Below are 18,589 nucleotides of genomic sequence, written 5' to 3'. Positions count from 1 at the left end.
TCAGCAGGGCCATGGCGGCAAGTGCTACAATCCGCAGGCATGCGTGGTTACGAAAGTCTGGCTTTGCTCCAGATGTACAGGCCAGACTTTTGAATATGCCCTTTGACGGCTCTTCTTTATTCGGTAAAAAGGCTGATGACAGTCTGGAAAAGTTGCAAACATCTAAAGCAGCAGCAAAATCTTTAGGAGCTGCTATCCGCCAAACTCCTTTTCGCCCCTCAGGAACCTCTGGGAGAGGAAAGTCCTTTCGCTATTATTCCGCATTCGGGAAAGGCAGAGGACAACCGGCTCAAAGAGGCCAAAGGAGATCCACCCGAGGTGGATGGGTCAAAAGTACTAAGGCCGCAGCAGCAGCAGGTGCCTCTTTACCCTCGGCATCTGCACCAGCCGCCCCCAAACCACTCTGAGGTCTTTCCACACAAAAAACACGTAGGGGGCAGGTTAACTCACCATCTGACGGAATGGCAGGCCATTACGTCAGATGCTTGGGCATTGGAGACAGTTGCCCAGGGTTACTGCCAACCCTTTCTACACATCCCTGAGTCATCCACCGGGGCACAGCTCTCTAAAAGTTCCAGATCCGCTCCGCTTGCAGGAAATTGTAGACCTTCTAGAGAAAGGTGCCATAGAACCAGTACCTGTAGCAGAGAGGAACCAGGGCTGGTACTCCCCCAACTTTCTCATACCGAAGAAGGACGGAGGACCGAGACCCATCTTGGACTTACGAGAATTGAACAAGTTCCTCAGGAAGGACAGGTTCAAGATGGTAACTCTCTCTCAGATCCTTCAGGCCCTCCAGATCCAGGACTGGCTGGTATCTCTGGACCTCCAGGATGCTTATTTCCATGTGCCAATCCATCTCAAACACAGGAGATACCTGAGGTTCGCAATTGGTGGCTTTCATTATCAATTTCGAGTTCTCCCATTTGGGCTGACCTCCGCCCCGAGGGTCTTCACCAAGCCAATGTCGGTAGTGGCTGCAAGACTAAGGAGGGAAGGGATCCACGTCTACCCCTACCTGGACGATTGGCTGATCAGAGCTGCATCTCCGGAACACGCTCAGATTAGGCTAGATTATGTCTGCCACTTCCTTCACAAACTGGGCTTCTCCCTCAATTTAAAGAAGTCCCAGATGATACCATCACAGAGACTCCAGTTCATTGGAGCGGTCCTGGACACTTCCCTGGGAAAAGCCTCGCCACCAGAGGTGAGGGCTCAAGATATTCTGCAGATGGTCACCAAGTTTCAAAATGCCCAACATCTCCCAGCCTTCGACTTTTTGAGATTGCTAGGCCTCATGGCATCCTGCATCTTCCTTGTGCCAGAGGCTCGCCTGAGAATGAGATCTCTCCAGTGGGCACTAAGAACCCAGTGGTCGCAATACTCAGGAAGAATTACAGATCTCCTCCGGATTCCGGACAAGGTAGCCCACGACCTTCAATGGTGGGCCTATCCAGAGAACATCTTGAAAGGCGAACTGTTTTGGCAACCATGGCCGGAGATAACTGTAGTCACAGACGCCTCACTCGCGGGGTGGGGGAGCCCATGCCAACGACTTGACCATCAGCGGTCATTGGTCTCCATCGGAGTCCAGACTACACATCAACCTATTAGAGCTGAGAGCGATCAGACTAGCGCTGAAAGCTTTCCTGCCATCAGTACAGGGGAGAAATGTCCTGATAACGACGGACAACACAGTGGCCATGCACTACCTCAACAAAAGAGGAGGGGTAGGGTCACTGCCACTGTGCAGAGAGGCGATGCAGCTCTGGTTTTGGGCAATTCAGGAAGGAATCTCTCTATCGGCAGTCCACCTAGAGAAGAATTTGACAGCGGACGCTCTGAGTAGGCAGAGCACAGTCTCCCACGAGTGGGAGCGCTAGCTCAGGAAGTCCTTCAAGAGATCTTCGCCCTTTGGGGAACCCCTCAGGTGGATCTGTTTGCCACCAGCACCAACAGGAAGTGCGATCTGTTCTGTTCAAGGGAATTTTTCCCCGAGAGGAGCTCTAGGGGACGCATTCGTAGTGGACTTGGAGTGCCTACTCCTTTACGCGTTTCCATCAGTCCCTGTTATTCCTCAAATGATCAGGAGGTTGAGAAGATTCCGGAGAACCATGATCCTAATTGCCCCGGACTGGGCCAGGAGCAGGTGGTACCCGGACCTTCTGGTTATGTCCATCTGCCCTCCAATCTGTCTTCAAATCAAAGAGAATCTTCTCTCGCAGAAGTGAGGTCAGGTTCTCCATCCAGACATAAGAACCTTCAACCTTCACGCTTGGCTTCTGAAAGGTTGAGGTACAAGGATTGGGACCTCCCTGATGACGTCATGGAGGTGTTGCTTTCGGCCAGAAGGCCAGCAACAAAGTCTTTATACCGCTGCCGTTGGAACAAATTTTGCAGCTGGTGTAGAGAAGAGAATATCAACCCTTTTTCATGTGGTACACCAACGGTGTTATCGTTTCTACTCTACTTGGCAAACTCAGGCCTTCAAGTTGGCACTGTAAAGGGCTATCTCGCAGCGCTATCAATCTTCAAGCGCACTGCGGAGGAACCATCGTATTTCAAACTAACCTTAGTAATACAATTTCTCAAGGGATTAACTAATGTTTATCCTCCAAGACCATTCCAAGTTCCCTTATGGGACTTAAATTTAGTATTACATTTCCTAATGGGTACTCCCTTTGAACCACTCCACTCATGTTCGCTGAGATTTCTCACTCTTAAAACTGTCCTATTAGTAGCACTAACATCTGCTAGGAGGGTGAGCAAATTACAAGCTCTATCTTGTAAACCCCTCCCCCATACAATTTTCCAAAAGGACAAAGTTGTCCTACAGGTGAAGCCTAATTTCCTCCCAAAGGTGGTTTCTGAATTTCATATTACTCAGAAAATTACCTTACCTTCGTTCTACCCTCCTCCCCATCCGGGGAAAGAGGAAGAAAGGCTACATAGGCTGGACCCAAGGCGAGCTCTAAGCTTTTACATCAGCAGACTGGCTAGGATTAGGCAAGCAGACCAACTGTTTGTAGGCTACTCGGGTCACAAGTTGGGACTACCCATAATAAAACAAACCATTTCCAGGTGGATTATTTTGGCCATTCTGGAATGTAACAAACTGGCAGGGAAAGAGCCACCCCAGAATTTTAGGGCTCATTCAACCAGGGGTATCACAGCCTCTTTGGCCCTCCAAAGAGGGGTACCGGTCCGAGACATATGTGCGGCTGCCACATGGTCGTCCGCACATACATTCGCAAGATTTTACAACCTGGATTCCTCCACTAGTCAGGAGACCAGATTTGGCAAAGCTGTATTACATTCGGTTCATTCCTAAAAGGGATACATGACATTATTACTCCCACCTCCAATACATGCCACTGCTATGGGAGTCTATCAAAGATAAGGAATACGTCGGAGGACACAATCCCTTCGAAGAACAAGTTACTGCTTACCTGGTAACGTACTTTCGATGGGATGTTCCTCCGACGTATTCCTTATCGCCCCTCCCATCCATCCCCGCAGTAATACTTCCCTTGTGGTTGTAGCTTACGCTCCTTCAAGGTCAATAACCAATTCAGGCATGACTTATCTTATGCTACAAAACGGAACTGAGCAACGGACGCCGCCCGTGGCTATTTATGGGCATGGTGACGTCGGCGCCGATACTGTGGCTGTCGAGGGACATCAACTCGGCTGATGTCGACGCGCAGCGCCCTCTACAGAGAAAAAATTTCCGAGGCCAGCAAGCTGGCGACGAATTATCAAAGATAAGGAATACGTCGGAGGAACATCCCATCGAAAGAGCGTTACCAGGTAAGAAGTAACTTGTTCTTCTGTTGCATGCTGTGACAATCTGCCTCCTACTGCAGTCTTGTGAACGAATACCTGAGAGGTTTTGGAGCGTCTGATGCATTGGCTGAAGGTAAGGCAGCCTCTGCTGTTGCGGTTTTAGTACTTCCCCGTCCACCGCGGGGGAATCGTTTTTGTCCTCTTTGAGCCGGCTGTCCTCTGCCTCTTCCAAATGTGGAGTAATGGTGAAAGGACCTACCGCTCCAGGGTGTACCCGTGGGGCAGTTTGGAGTTTCTCATTGCAGCTCCAAGGGATATGCCGCCGCCTTGGAAGTTTGCAACTTCTCCAAACTCAGCTTTGTTTCCAAATAAATGAGTGCCATCAAAGGGCATGTGGAGAAGTCTGGATTGCACGTCTGGGGCAAATACTGACTTTAGCAAAACCAGGCAAACCTGTGCATCACTGTACTAGCCGCCATAGCTCTGCTGATACTGTCAACCGAGTCGAGACCAGTCTAGAGGGATTCGCACATTGCGTCTTTCCCATCCTTGACAATATTAAGGAAACCATCTCAGTGCACTCCCAATGGGTGTGTGTGTGAACCTCGCTAGCATGCACTTAGCATTAGCCGATTTTCAAGGCCGTACTGCCGGCTGAAAAAACCCTTTTGGCCATGGAGTCATAACGTTTGTCGTCTCTATCCTGTGGTATAGTAGGATAGGCATTTTACCTACTCGTGGAGGTGGCTGCCTGGACTACCAGGCTTTCTGGTGTTGGGTGCATGGAGAGGTAAACAGGGTCAGAGCTAGAAACTCTGTATATAGCTGTTAGTTTTTTTTTTGAAAACTGTTTTTATTAAATTTGAATTACATACCAAATAAAACAGCGTCCCATACTCCAGGACGTAACCCACTCACCTCCCCATCCGAGCCCCACATAAATACCAGAAAAAAGGAAAGCGTCAACATGCCCAAGTCACAGCTAAAATTCCAACAAATACAAAAAGGAACATATAGATCATCGTTACTATACAGGTGATGGCTACTAGACCAGGTCACATCAGAGCGATGGGGGGGTGGGCAATTCAATGACCAGGCACCTTTAAAGCACTGTTAAACTGGTTCCGGAGCATCCTGGGAAGGCAAAGCCCGCCCGCTACATCGTCCATTAGCGAAGTAGCTTCTGAAGGCCCCCCAGCAGTCCCTGGGTCTGCCACCGGGCAGAAGTGACCGATTGTACTGTGACTCTCTACGTTCACATAACGACATAGAGTTCACCCAGTGGTGTAGGGTAGGAGCTGCAGCCGCTCCCCAGGCACGGGCCACTAATGCCCTGGCGACCACAGAAGCCACGCTCACCAATCGTTTATCGCTGTTAGATTGAAGCTCCACCAATGCCAGCAGCCAAGTTTCAGGAGTGAATGGGATCGAATCCTCGATCATCTTTCCCGTAGCGTCTGCAACAGCCCTCCAAAAGGGTTGAATAAGAGGACCAAGCCAAGCCACATGGAAGAAGTCGGCCATAGACTGCTGGCATCTTTTACAATTCGAAGACCTCAGTGGGAAGATTTTGTGTAAAGACAAAGGAGAGTAGTACAGCTGATATAAAAACTTTCAATGAATCAGTCGATATCTGCAATTAATGGAAATTGATTTGGACTGTCCCAGAGCAACACCCCAGATCGCGTTAAGCAGCCTTCCTATTTAGACCTATATTGGGATGATAAGGGGAACACCAACGATCTAGCCATACCATACAGAGATGAAACCACCCTTCTAGAGGACGCCAAGTTTGTAACATACTCCAAAATTGGGGAGACGACTGGCGCCGAGGGGACATCCGGCCATCTCGACCTCAACACTTCGCGAAGACGAAAGTACAACAGCATAGTAAGCGTGGACCAGTCACCCCGGGACTTAGTTTCCTCCCAAGTTAAGAAAATACCATGCGGTGCAACATCCCCCAACGTGGAGATACCCAAAGTCTGGAAATGTTGAATAAATGTGTTCGAATGTGAGGGGGATCCCACGAACCCTGTAAATAGCCAGCAGCGGGGAATACCACGGACCCAGACCCTCCCAGGCCCTCAGCGTAATCTCGAGGGGTTGGACCTCTGCCTTTACATGACGCTCACGAACAGCCCAAAGAAAGCCCAGCAAGTCGTTGTTCTGCGCGATGGCCCTCTCGAGGTGGGAGTGAGGACAACCATCCGACGGGGACCACCACCAAATTGAATATTGGATCTGAGCACTAAGATAATAAAGAAAAAGATTAGGGACCTCAAGCCCTCGCTGGGCATACGATCAGCATAGCGTGGATAAAGATAAGCGAGAGCGTTTCCCTGCCCAGATCAGTTTGGACATTAGAGCATTTATACGTTTCCAGAAAGAAGTAGGGGGCCATATTGGGACGTTATTAAAAACATGAAATAATTTCGGCAAGATGACCATTTTAGACAGAGAGATGCGGGCTGCTTGAGACAAGGGAAGTCTTATCCACACATCTACCTTGTGCTCCAAAAGTTGTAGGGCAGTGATGTAGTTTTCCTCAAATAATCTAGTAGGAGAGGTGGACACTTTTATACCCAAGTAACGAATTCCCTGCGGACACCATGCAAAGGATACACCGACATCCTGAGCGGAGACCCCAGGAGTGATTGGAAGAATTTCGGATTTAGACCAGTTTATTTGTAGGCCAGAAATAGCCCCGAAAGCAGATATCTCCTCCATCACCGGTGGTAAATTAAGATGGGGGTATTTTACATATAACAGCATGTCATCCGCATAGAGGGAGACAATGGATACATGAGAACGGATAGTCATACCACGGTGGGAGTGGAACTCCCTCAGGGCACAGGCCACTGGCTCAATAGCCAGAGCGAACAAGAGAGGGGAGAAGGGACAGCTCTGCCTAGAACCGGGGAGTGGTCCGACGGCGTGCGAGGAAGAATCACTGCACTCTCCGCCACCCGAGAAAGCTCCGTGGACAGAAAAATATAGTCGATTCTAGAGGAACTCCTGTGTACACCCGAATAAAATGTATATTCTCGGGCGTTTGGATGATGCCAACGCCAGATATCGACCAAAGAGTAATCTGAGGCTGTGGAATTCCATGTTTGAGCATGTGTTGATCTATCTAGCGAGGCCGAAAGGGCCAGATTAAAATCTCCCACCCAAACCACCTCATACCCCGGGAATGTCCAGAGGTGTTCCGAGCAAGAGAGGAAGCACTCGGGGAGATCATAATTAGGGCCATACATACTTCCGAATATAACAGGCCAGGTCGCAATCTCTCCAGCCACAAGAATAAACCGACCCTCGTCATCCGAAACCTGCTTGTGCAGTTTGAATTCCAATGTACAGTGAATATATATAGCCACCCTCCCCGGGAATGGGACGAGTAGGAAGAGCCATATCTATGTACACCCCACTCAGACAAGGCCGGGGGACTGTGATCCCTGCCTATAGGAGTCTCCTGTATGCATAGGACATTAACATGATGATTTCGAACAAAGTTAGTAATAAGGCGTGTCTTTTTAGCATTGGTGAAATCCCGGATATTCCATGTAAGTAGAACTATCTCAGAATTGGCAGACGTGCGAGTACCCAGTGAAGTGGTCACTGTTTGTGCAAATCAAAAAGCAAATGAACATGCCTGTGACAAAGAGAGGAACTCCCAATAAAGAACTACAGACATTTTAAAACACTTGATGCAAACAAAAGCATACATGGCTCAGAAGGGAAAGCCCACCCCCGTCCCCCTTAACCTGGGAGCCAGCAAACATAGCCCCTGAACAATGAAGAAACCTGAGCAACACCCAATCCACCCCCCACCCACGCCAGAAACCTCAACCTACCGGCCAGCAAACCCCAACCCCCTACCAGGTAACATACAACCTCACAAAACATAGGTGCTGCTGGGCATGGGGGGCGCCGGCGGCCACTGAACCTCCTAAAAGCAAAGGCTCTATAACCATATTAAACAACCATATCAGAAATAACTCAATACATAACAGGGACCAAGAGTTACACAGAGAGGTCCCAAGGTACGCCAGGGGCCCCGCTAGCGGAGCGCAGGCGCGCAAAGGACAACATAAGCAGGCAACTAGTCAGGAGGACTGTCGAGGGGAGGACCCCGCATCCGGGAGTGCCAAGGCAAATTGCTCTGCCGACTCTGCAGTTGTAAAGAATAAAGTCTTCCCCTGATAGACGACTCCTAGCTTTGCGGGATAAAACATAGAATAGCGGATATCCTTCTTGTGCAAAGTATTTTTCACCGCCAAGAAAGGCTTCCTCAAGTCCTGCACTTGCTGACTAAAATCCGGAAAAAGCCTAATCATAGCCGACCCCCACCGGAGGGTCTTTTTCTCCCAGGCAACTCAGAGCAGGTCATCCCGGTCCCGGTAGTTGAATATACCGGCTATGATGGCTCTCTCCGGAGCCTGCGGATGGGGCCTCGCCTTCCAAGGAGCGGTGGGCTCGCTCCACCATCAACATGCTTGTAACAGGGGGGTTGTCGAGGACCTCACGGAGCTCCACAAATTCCTCCATGTTGTCGATGGGGGTGGATTCAGCGACTACCCGTGATCCTGATATTATTCCTTCTGGACCGGCCCTCCAACTCATCATTCTTGGCCACCACTTTTTTCACCGTCTGCTGGAAGCCCGCCACCTCCCGCTGAAGCACCTCGACCCTATCCTCCCCCCTCACCGATCCAGCGCTCCGCTTCGGACATTCTCCCACACAATTTTTCAATCTGTACAGCGGAAACGTCCACCTTGCAAGTTAGCGCATCCATTTTTGCACCTAGGCTGTCTGTGCTGCCCTTTAGCGCTAACAGTCTGATTAAGGGCCATAAGGTCAAATTGAGAAGAGCCCGAAGCAGGCTCCTGCTGCGAGGAGTCAGACCTGGCATATTGGTCCATTCTAGCTTGTTTCTTCTTGTTGCCCATTCTGGGCACCAAGGATACTTCCAGTTCGTGCACAGGCTGACACACAGGATAAAACAATGCCCCACGCAGCGTCCAGAAGAAGGGCAATAAGTTGCAACTAAGCCGAACTGTCCAACACACCCCGCATGAAAGGGCCGGATAGGGAGAGCAGATGGGTGGGCAGCCATCGACCAGATATCTCACCAGTATGCCACCAAAGGAACTGCACTAGGACCAGCAGCTGCTTGATGAAGATTAATTGGCGGAGCGTGAGCCACCCTCACTCAACATTCACAGCCGCCAATCACCACCATGGAGTCCCCAGGGCTAAACTGGAGAGGTGCTGGACCCCATGGAAAGATGCATTGCAATGTCCCACACATTGCAGTCCGAAGATCCGATGCAAAGTCCACCCATCTCCAACAGGGAAGAGGAAAAGGAAACAAAAAGGGGGGGAGGAAGAGGAGGAGCGGGGCCGCTAGTAACAGAAAGCAGGCCGTTCCGTTCAAGTGGGCAAATCAGAGGTCCAACCCTTGCAGCGTGTAGGCTGGCAGCGTATGGAGCCCTACACACAATGACCCTCCACCAGGCGACAAGCAAAGAGGGGTGGGACAGACACGCACAGACTGAAGCATGAGCCCCCCAGGTGCCGCAATCCCAGGCTGACCACCCCCGCCCCAACAACACAAATGCCCCGAGCCACCACTCGACTCACCGCACTTCAGGATGCCAGGCCAGCGGGGTCGGGCGGGGAGGGGGAGCCACACTGGGCCACAGCTGCGTCGTGCCTGAGGGGAGGCGAGACTAGACGCGGCCGCGGCTTCACTAGGGACACTGAAGGTGAGCAGCGGCCGCAGGCCCGCCCGCAACGCTCTGCCAATGAGGTGGACGCTCCCCCAGGCCCAGCCAAGACCCGCAGTCCGCAGCGACCCTAACGGAGCACAAGAGCACAAGTCCGGTCCCCCAGCTGGAGTCCGTCCGGGATCCAAGGGCACAGCGGGAGGCGATCTGAGCCGTCGCCCTAGGGGAAGGGCCGATGAACCAGGCAGACCGCGGTGGCGGAGTGGAAGCCCGCCCAGCCAACGACCGCAATATCAATATTGCACAGCATCCACAGGTCAGCGACGGCTGACGACCACAGATCCCCACACAGCAAGCTATCCAACGCTCCACAATATCCGTCTTTCAGCCCAGCAAGCGCTAGAGCCGCAGGATTCCCACCATATGTAAGAGCCAGTGCAGGAGGACTCTCAGAGGATTCCTCTGCATCTTCATAAATAGAAGAAAGGGATTTGAAGTATTCTGAGTGTGGCAAAGGAGTATAAGTCTTTTCAACCAAAGTTGACATTATATTTATTGTCACAGGAGCCGAAAATTTCGGAATTGTTGACATGGGCATCGGTGGCTTTGACAGTTGTCAATGGCTTCCACAGTTGCGTCAAAGGCTTTGACGATAGCATTGATGGCTTCGACACTCATGGCCGTCAATGACGCACTTTTTGGTCCCATCTCAATCAAGTCCTTTCGGCGTCGATTTAGTTTTTGAGGGGACTTTCTCTCGACTCGAGGGATGGGATCGCTCTTGAGGAGACTTGGCCGTCTGGTCCGAGGACGCACAGCTCTTGTGCTTCTGAGATCTTTCGACCGGAGCATCGCCTTTAGGTGTAGTCGAGGGGGGGACAAGGCTGCGTTCTCAAGCTCCTCCCACTGGGCCGGTGAACTAGATTTAGTGGGGCAAACGACCCGTTCAGTGAACTAGAAGACAAGGAAGATGGCGATCTATGCCGCTGTTTCTTTCCATGTCTCGCAGTCGACGAATGCTGTGAACCACTTTGTGAACGGAAACGTTTGGACCTTTTCGGACAAGGAGAAGCTGTCCTCGACTCGTCTGAGGTCTATTGTTTAGATGGAGTTGAGGGGGAGTTTTGGGCCTTAGCTGCCGCGAGCTTCCCTCTACGCTCTCTCAGGGTTTTGGCTGTCATAGATAGGCAGTCCTCGCACTCGGAAGATGGGTGAGTCGACCCCAGGCACCACAGGCAGATCCTCTATATGCAGTGCTTCAAGACAGTGCAATACTGCCTCTCCTAAAGGTTCAAGAGAAGTGGGAACAGGATTTGGGCATGCCACTGGTGGGGAAAGCATGGTCCAAATCTGTGCCATGATCGCGCATTTGTTGTGAAATGCACGCTTCAAGCTGATCCAATTTAACGTCATACATTTGGTATATATAACGCCACAAAAGCTACACATGCAAAGTCCCCTCACACGTGCCCAAGATGCAAGGGCGAGTCCTCAGATTTCTGGCATATGGTGTGGGTATGTCCGCAAATAGAAAGATATTGGCAGGCAGTGAACATCTTGCTGGGGAGGGAGTTGCAATGTACATTCCGGGTATGCTTGTTAGGAATACTTCCGGGAGGTAAAAGAAAAGATAGGCAGCAGTCAAACAAAATAGCAACTTTCTTAGTGGTCCTAGCAAAAATGCTACATGGCCATCTCCTGGAAAAACCCTAAAAGGCCCCAGCTACAGCAACGGTCCCAAGACATTCTGAAATGGGCCTCAGCAGAAAAGGAAATCATAAGAGAATAAAGACAGGAAGAGGACTCGGACGGTCTGGAACTGCAATGGGGCACCCTCCTCAATGACCTCCAGACATCACTGGATGATCCTTCCTCCCCTCCGCTCCCCCCCGCCTGTGGTAATGCCGGGGGGAACACTGATATAAGTAAAAGGCCAGAGATGTATCCAAGACCTAACTGACCAGGAAGGTGGACATGTGCCTCACAGGGCAATAAAAGTAAATCGGGGTACTTCTGAGTTCGAAGGGGAAGGGGAGGTAATGTGAGTGGGGAAAAGGGCGGAGTGAGGTGGGGGTTCGGATTCAAAGGTTATTAACTTGTTTGTTAAATATGTTAATCAACACATTTAAAAAAAATGAATCCTTTCACTAATTTCAAAATAAATATAATACATATATTTTTTAATTCTTATCATGCCAGGCTTAATGAAATATGTCCCTTGTCGGCACGAGGTTGGAGGTTCTAATGGTTGACTTTCATGATTCATTAAAAAAAAGTAACCATTAACAATACAACATGGCTTAATAAATTGGATATCTTTATAGACCATCATTGCCCCAAATCGCTGCTTTGTAAGATTTTCGGGGAAGCTATCATCACATTTCAGCCTAACTTTTGTTCCACGGTGTAAGTTGTGTCAAAGACTTCTCATAAGCTGCCCAAGGCTATCTGATTATCGTACGAGTTATGGTTCCTGAGAAATTCAACAAAGTATGATTCTCTATGCAACTCTATTGCAATCTTTTAATTATAGATAATTAGAACGTCTACTAACATCTTATTTCTTTTCTTTAAGAAGCCTTACATGTAGCTTTGTCCTGGTCTCCTTTGTTGACTTCGGCTGGTATAAATGAATTAACATTCTTGTCAATTCAAACGCCGGGCTATGGGTCTGCTCATCTCCTGATGCAGATGAAGACAACTCCACCCCTGACTCATAAAGTACCTTGTGGTGTCCGTCAAATGTCATCAGCTCAGGAAGAGGGACCATGGATTTGAGTTTTGATTCCAAGTATTTTAGAACGGTCAACCTATTGAGGGCTACCTTTTGTTTGCTGGCACCAACCCATCAGGCCACCAATCTTTAACTTTACATTATAATATACATGTCAGTGGTTCAGGCCAAGGATTTTCCTTTTGTACATTTTCATTTCCATGCTGCAGAATGCAAACATTTCACCTTGCAGCTCTGTTTTATCAATGGAAATAGTCTTCATGTTTTTCAGTTTGAAAATGAACTTCTGGCCTTTTCTCTGCCAGGCCACGTTGTGCTTTCAATTCCCTTCTGCAATCTAGTTTCATTTTTCACATGTTCCTTGGTTTCAACTGCATACATTTCTATAGTCTCGCCCTGCTATTAGTAAGCTGTGTTCAGGCTGTTTTGGCCTAGTCCTTTTGAATTCACTAGGAACAATGACAGTGTTGAAATGTTCACGCTGGCTTTTCAGCCTGCCAGCCCACAATGTGTTCAATGCTCTGCACTTCTAGGCTCAACGTGACATGGGGAGTTCACTTTTGCCTTGCGGCGGAATCTAACCGACAATACACATGTACACTATATATTACATATAGTAGCTAGAGGCAGGAATAGGAAATAACACTTTACTAGCTAAGCCCAAAGGTCACCTAAAGTTAGGACACAATTATTCCTACAGTACCGGTCCCATAAGGCCTCATTGCACACATAGAAATGCAGTGATGGAAAATAACCTGCATTTAGTTACAGTAACCACACATTTCTATAGACGGGAGCATCATTGAGAGATTTTAAGAACGCACATAAAATTCCAGCCTTAGTCTAACACTCCAGGGACCCAAGGAAAAATGTAAGTCTTCAAGAAGTCAGGTACCTGAGGTATGGGGGCTACCAGGATTTTCACCAGAGGCTGGGTATAGGAGTTGGGAGGGCCCAAGCCGCTAACCCTTTTGCTTGTGCTTGTTTGCATGAAATGAGCACCAACCTTTTCTTACCCCATACCAGTTTTTCACAATGCCAGCCAGTCCTTTTCCATTTGTCCCTTAGGACTAATGTTCCCTAAGGTAATTTTACCCTTATTTATTTAAATAATAAGGGGAAAATGCCTTACTATCTCTAATCTATGGGGATCCCTACTTAACCAAACTAAGGGGCTCGTTGTCTGAAATCGACAAGTAAATAGTCTCTCCTCGTCCATCTCTAAGCTATTCTGTCTCCACCACTATGCAAACACAACAGAAAGCCAGGAGAATGACTTGCTTCTCTTTTGTAAAGCCTTCTTCTGTTTCTGGACAAAACAAAAGTCTATTTTAGTTATTTATTTTAGTTTTTATAATGCGCCACACGCCCATGGGCCTCAGGGCGGGCAGAATGACTCCCTTCTCCTCGATGGTGTTCCTTGGTTTTGATATGCAGGTCTCGGATATTGTTGGCAATATCTTTATCTGATGTAGTTCCTGTAGTGGTCTTTCCCCAGTCTCTTTTTGCCCTACCTGCTTTCTGGTTGGGCCTCTTCTCTTTAGTCTTGTGAGCATTAGTAATCCTTGGCAAAAGTCTCTTTAGTGTCTCTGAAAGTCCTTCTCTTCTTTGTTCCTGCCTGTTCTTAATGTTCTGTTTCTTCACTTCTTTGTGTATTAGACAATTAGTGTTGCAGCAGATTTGACTTAGTAAGTGAAATTCTCTCCACCTGTGAGTGCACTTTTTGCTGGACTTACGGATTTTTGTCCAATTCTCCTGAGTGAGTGGGAACCTTTTTCACACAAACTCCTTCTTTTACCCCAGTCTTTGGAACCCTTTTTACCTCTTTTTGATATGTTGTTTTGGAGTCCTGCTTTCCTCCATCGTTTGTCATGTGCGTTTTATTGAAGTAGCACACAGCACTTTCTGAGCAATGTTACTCGAAGCTCCTAGAGCTTCCACTGTAATGTTTCTTTATTTTCCCATGGTTAACAGCCTCTTATAGGGCAGGGGGATACTTTGTATCCTACCTGTACTTTCTTTTGGAAAGCCAGCAAAGGGTCTTTGAGTGACTGCAGGACAGGAAGTGGGGAGGGTCAACCAAACGCCCCCACCCCCAGTCCTTTGTACCGCAGAGTGCCTGAGAGAAACCAGTTCTGATTGGGAGGCTGTCTCACCCCATTGGATGGCCGTCCCCAAGTTTTCAAATGTTGCATGAGATATGATTGGTGGCCTCAGCCAGTGTTCCTGCAGAAGTTCCAAGGTTCTAGAGCAGAAACTGTGAGTCAACCACTGCAGCAGAAGAATCCGAAGAAACCCACAGGAAGAAGCCAGCCACTTCCAGCGACTGCAAGAGCCCGCTGAGTAAACGTGGCTGCCCCTACCTCCACTTCTGTGTGACGGGGAAGATCCGAACAAGATCACCTCCTCCCTTGAACTGGTGGGCCGAACGAGTCCCAAGACGAAATGCATTTTGTGCCATCCCTGGAAGAACTGCGACCTTGCCTTCACAGCATGCAATTTACCAGTACGTGGGGTCCTGTGCCACTGGGCTGTGCATAGTCACCTGAATAAAACAAGTGCGCCTGGTACTTTGTAGGCATCTTTCTTGACCTGCAGAGACTCTATCCAGCTCCCCAAAGTCACCTCACACGAGACGAGGACAGAGAAAAGGAGAAGAGACTACGGCCGCGACATCCGTCCTTCAACCGGGCCTGGAAAAGGTGCCAACAAGCCAGAACTGAGAAGATACTTTGCTGGGCGTCCGTCTGCACAAGAGCTGTCGCCAGATCACCAAAGTCCCCTTCTGTCACCAAGAAACCTGTGACTGGGTCTGCTGTCGGCTTTCCGCTGCAACTGTCCTGCAGCAACAAATTCTTCATTCAAAGGTACTGTCCTGCTCTGTGTAAAATCTATCTGGAGTTTGTTTTGCTTGCTGACCCTGTATTCCTAGTTGCTGCAAATAGCTGTATCTAGCAACCCTGCAGGGCTTTCATAGAGATAAAGTGGGATGGATAGCCCATTGTAGTTTCTCCTGCCTTGGGACACTGGTCCTTGAGGCAACTCCACAAGGAAACCCATAGACTTCTTTGACTTGAAAAACCTAACTTTACCTACCTGCACATCCAGAAGAGATCCTGTTGAACACTGCAACTTTTGAACACTGTATCCTGCCAATACTACTAGTGCCCCTCTGACCATCGTGAGACTCTCATAAGATAGGGTTGGACTCTTTAAGATGAGTTAGAACAGAGTTATCATACGTCGGAAATGTTTGCACATATGTTTCAGGTGGTTTTACTAAGATTTGTTACTGGATACATTTTTTTAGAGTTACTCTAACTATGGTCTATTACTTAAGGAACTTGCAATTGTGTTCTACATGTGCTACTGTGTTTAGTACTTGTCTTGATAATATTTAACAGTATGCTGTTATGTTGTCAAACTTGGTCTGTACACGTATGTATAAAAGAATGCCCATAATATCTTTAAATTAGATACGCATATAGAAAACTATATGTAACACCATATAAGGTCATGTAGGAAACGACTGTAACAAACCTGTTTTGCCAACTGTAATAAATAAACCAAGATCATCAACTGTAGTAAATAAACATGTTATCAGACAGTTAAAAGAGCTATAAACATGTTATTTATGATGCCATGGCCCTGCGCGTTGTTGCCAACCTTTTGATACATGCAAGTCAACTTTTCCAGGGTTACATGGAATGTGATAAGATTCCAATGCTCTGTGTGTGTGTGTGTGTGTGTGTGTGTGTGTGTGTGTGTGTGTGTGTGTCCTTTACCTCGTGTTCCTTACTGTATATGTTAAGTGCCTATTTTCTTTATAACTTTGAGTATTTGTGTTTCCTTGGATAACTGTATGCTCAGAGTTCTGTGTACCTTTCTACAGCCCTCCTCCCCTCCTAGACTAGGCCTGGCTGCTCAGCTATTCTTCCAGGTCCTAGTGTGGTTCAGGCCAAACCTAAGAGTAGGAACCCTGTACATCCAAGGTGGGCTTTTCTAATTTTTGGCACAGACAGTAACTTGTGTTAAACTCCCTAACAAAGTACTTAGAAGAGATTCAGTTTGCGGAGTGCACTCCACAAATCTTTAAATTAAATCACATGATTATCATCTTGGGAGCTCATCTTTGATCTTTTTTTAGTATGCGTTGCTGGCCCATTGATCTAGTCATGCAACCAATTGTATCTGCCCTCCTACTAGACTTTGTCAATAATGATAAAGCTCAATTTGTTATTTGCGATCATCTAAATTGTTTTCATTACATATAATATGATATGTAATGTAATGATTGTTCTAAAATGGTCATCAAAATGTTTTTATCTTCTAGATGGTTGAGAGCCAGTTTGTGTTGTCCTTTGTCCATCGATTCCTTGATAACAGAGGAGCCACCACCTACTTTGCTTTCTGCTTCCCGTTCTCGTATGCGGATTGCCAGGAGATGCTGACTGGACTAGACGAACGCTTTTCAGACTGTAAACGCATGTCTGCCAACAGGTATTTAATTGCAAGTATTTATATGGTTATTAAACATCCAGGCACCGGTTTTTGCATACTGTGAATCACTGTCTCCTTCAAATGTTCAGCATCCTGCATCGTGTTCTTGCAAAACCATGGATCATTGTCAAACGTTTTGCACTTTGACAAAGTATCAGGCCACTAAGCAATCATGTGATCAACTCAAGACAGTTTCAATGTATTATCCCTATACTTATTCAGGACTTTGTCCATAAGTACAATGGCCAGTAAGTCCCACACCACTGGCACTCACAGATCAATGATGACACCAAAAAGGATTGGCAAGAATGACCGTCAGATGTGGTTGGGAATAATTGCTGTCAAACTGAATTTGCAAAAATGCATGGTAGACAAGAGGCCAGAAATAGTGACCGAACGACAGGCGCCTAACAATAATGATCCGACTCAACCAGAAGCAGTTACCCAGGTTCCATCACCAAACAGGCTATTAGGGAGATCATTCTTGTTTCCTCTGATGAGAGCTTAGTGTTAGGCATGTCTCATCAGGAAGTTCATCTTTGTCATCTTGATTTTATAAAGAGCACCTAGGATTCCTCCTTTGGAAGAGAGTAAGGTGAATCTCGCCTTACTCCCCTCAGTAGGGAGTAAGGTAGTCGTAAAGTGCAGTTTTTCAACCTACGCGTACGCAATAAGGGATTATCCACACAGTATATTTGCATAAACTGTAGTAGAATAAAGAATGTATACCTTTTACAGGAAAGTACAAAAGTTAGACACAAGTATTCTAAAATCAATGAAAGATCTGTACAAGACCCAATGAACCTTTTGGAGTCCATAGGAAAACGTATTACATATGTTAATACAATGTTATCCATTTTGAGAGGCCACTGAATGAAGAACAGTATTTCTTTAAATTGAAATACATAGCTGGTAGCAAGTAAAAATCAACTAAGTACTTAAAGGAACAGAAAATGGTCTATAGAAGACCCAAAACACATCTAAAACGACTAGAAAAGATATATTGCTCATAAATATACTTTAAAGTCACACATAAAATGATCATTTCAAAAGAGTACTCTGGTAATAATACAAAGACTTAAAATGATACAAGCATATTAAAATAGTAATGTCTGTACAAGGACTGTCCTAACCCTAACCTCTATATGCGGCCCTCTACTAGAAGTAAGCACCCAACATAAAATAGCAGGTGGGTGGAGAGAACCAGCTAACAATAAAACCTAACAAGCGGGTAAGTCCTCTTTGGCCCTTGACATATTGAACAGTGTCCTAGAGACAAAACCCAAGCCTAGTATATGTGGAAAACTCTAGACCTGGTGGCCAGCACCTAACACATGTGATTGGGTATGAGATAAAGAGGACACCCATTGTAACCTGTAGGATAAATTGTCAAAATCCGTAAGCCTTATAACATTAACCCTCCATCATTTAGACTCCCAGGGCATTCTAGAAGTATTAATGCACAGTCACATGTAATAATACATTATATCCATAGGGAAAATGAAATAGTTGTAAACCATAGCCAAAGACATCCAAGTATCGGTAAAACATTTTAGCAACAGTTACCTTCTTTATTTATTCATTTTTACATTTATATAGTGCTTTTAACCCTTGGGCGTCTAGGCGCTTGTTGCATCTTAGAATGTTACAAACAGCAGGAAAAGTGCTGCTAATGAGAACAGCTTAGAATGATAGACAAATAGCAGGAAGAGACCTGTTGCCGGAAATGGCAGACAAAAAAGAATTCTCCAAATATTCCGAATAGAGTCAAATCCGAAGTCATCCCACAAGACACAGGGGACTGCACAGACGGTCGCCATGACAGATTTTCGATGG

General features: G+C 47.2%; 1 protein-coding gene across 10 annotated transcripts in view; it reads left to right on the top strand.

Annotated features, from left to right (window-relative positions):
• The window catches only part of AGBL5 (AGBL carboxypeptidase 5), a 1,732,162-nt gene that overhangs the window by 446,319 nt on the left and 1,267,254 nt on the right, over positions 1 to 18,589 (top strand). For all 10 annotated transcript variants that reach the window (XM_069605526.1, XM_069605530.1, XM_069605525.1 and 7 more), the window contains one exon: positions 16,587 to 16,753. In XM_069605526.1, the coding sequence (XP_069461627.1) occupies positions 16,587 to 16,753 (167 nt within the window). The remainder of the gene's footprint in view (positions 1 to 16,586; positions 16,754 to 18,589) is intronic.

This window comes from Ambystoma mexicanum, chromosome 4p (assembly GCF_040938575.1).
Source record: "Ambystoma mexicanum isolate Mex_15411 chromosome 4p, UKY_AmexF1_1, whole genome shotgun sequence".
NCBI classification, from domain to species: domain Eukaryota; kingdom Metazoa; phylum Chordata; class Amphibia; order Caudata; family Ambystomatidae; genus Ambystoma; species Ambystoma mexicanum.
This window is presented reverse-complemented; position numbering and strand designations above follow the sequence as displayed.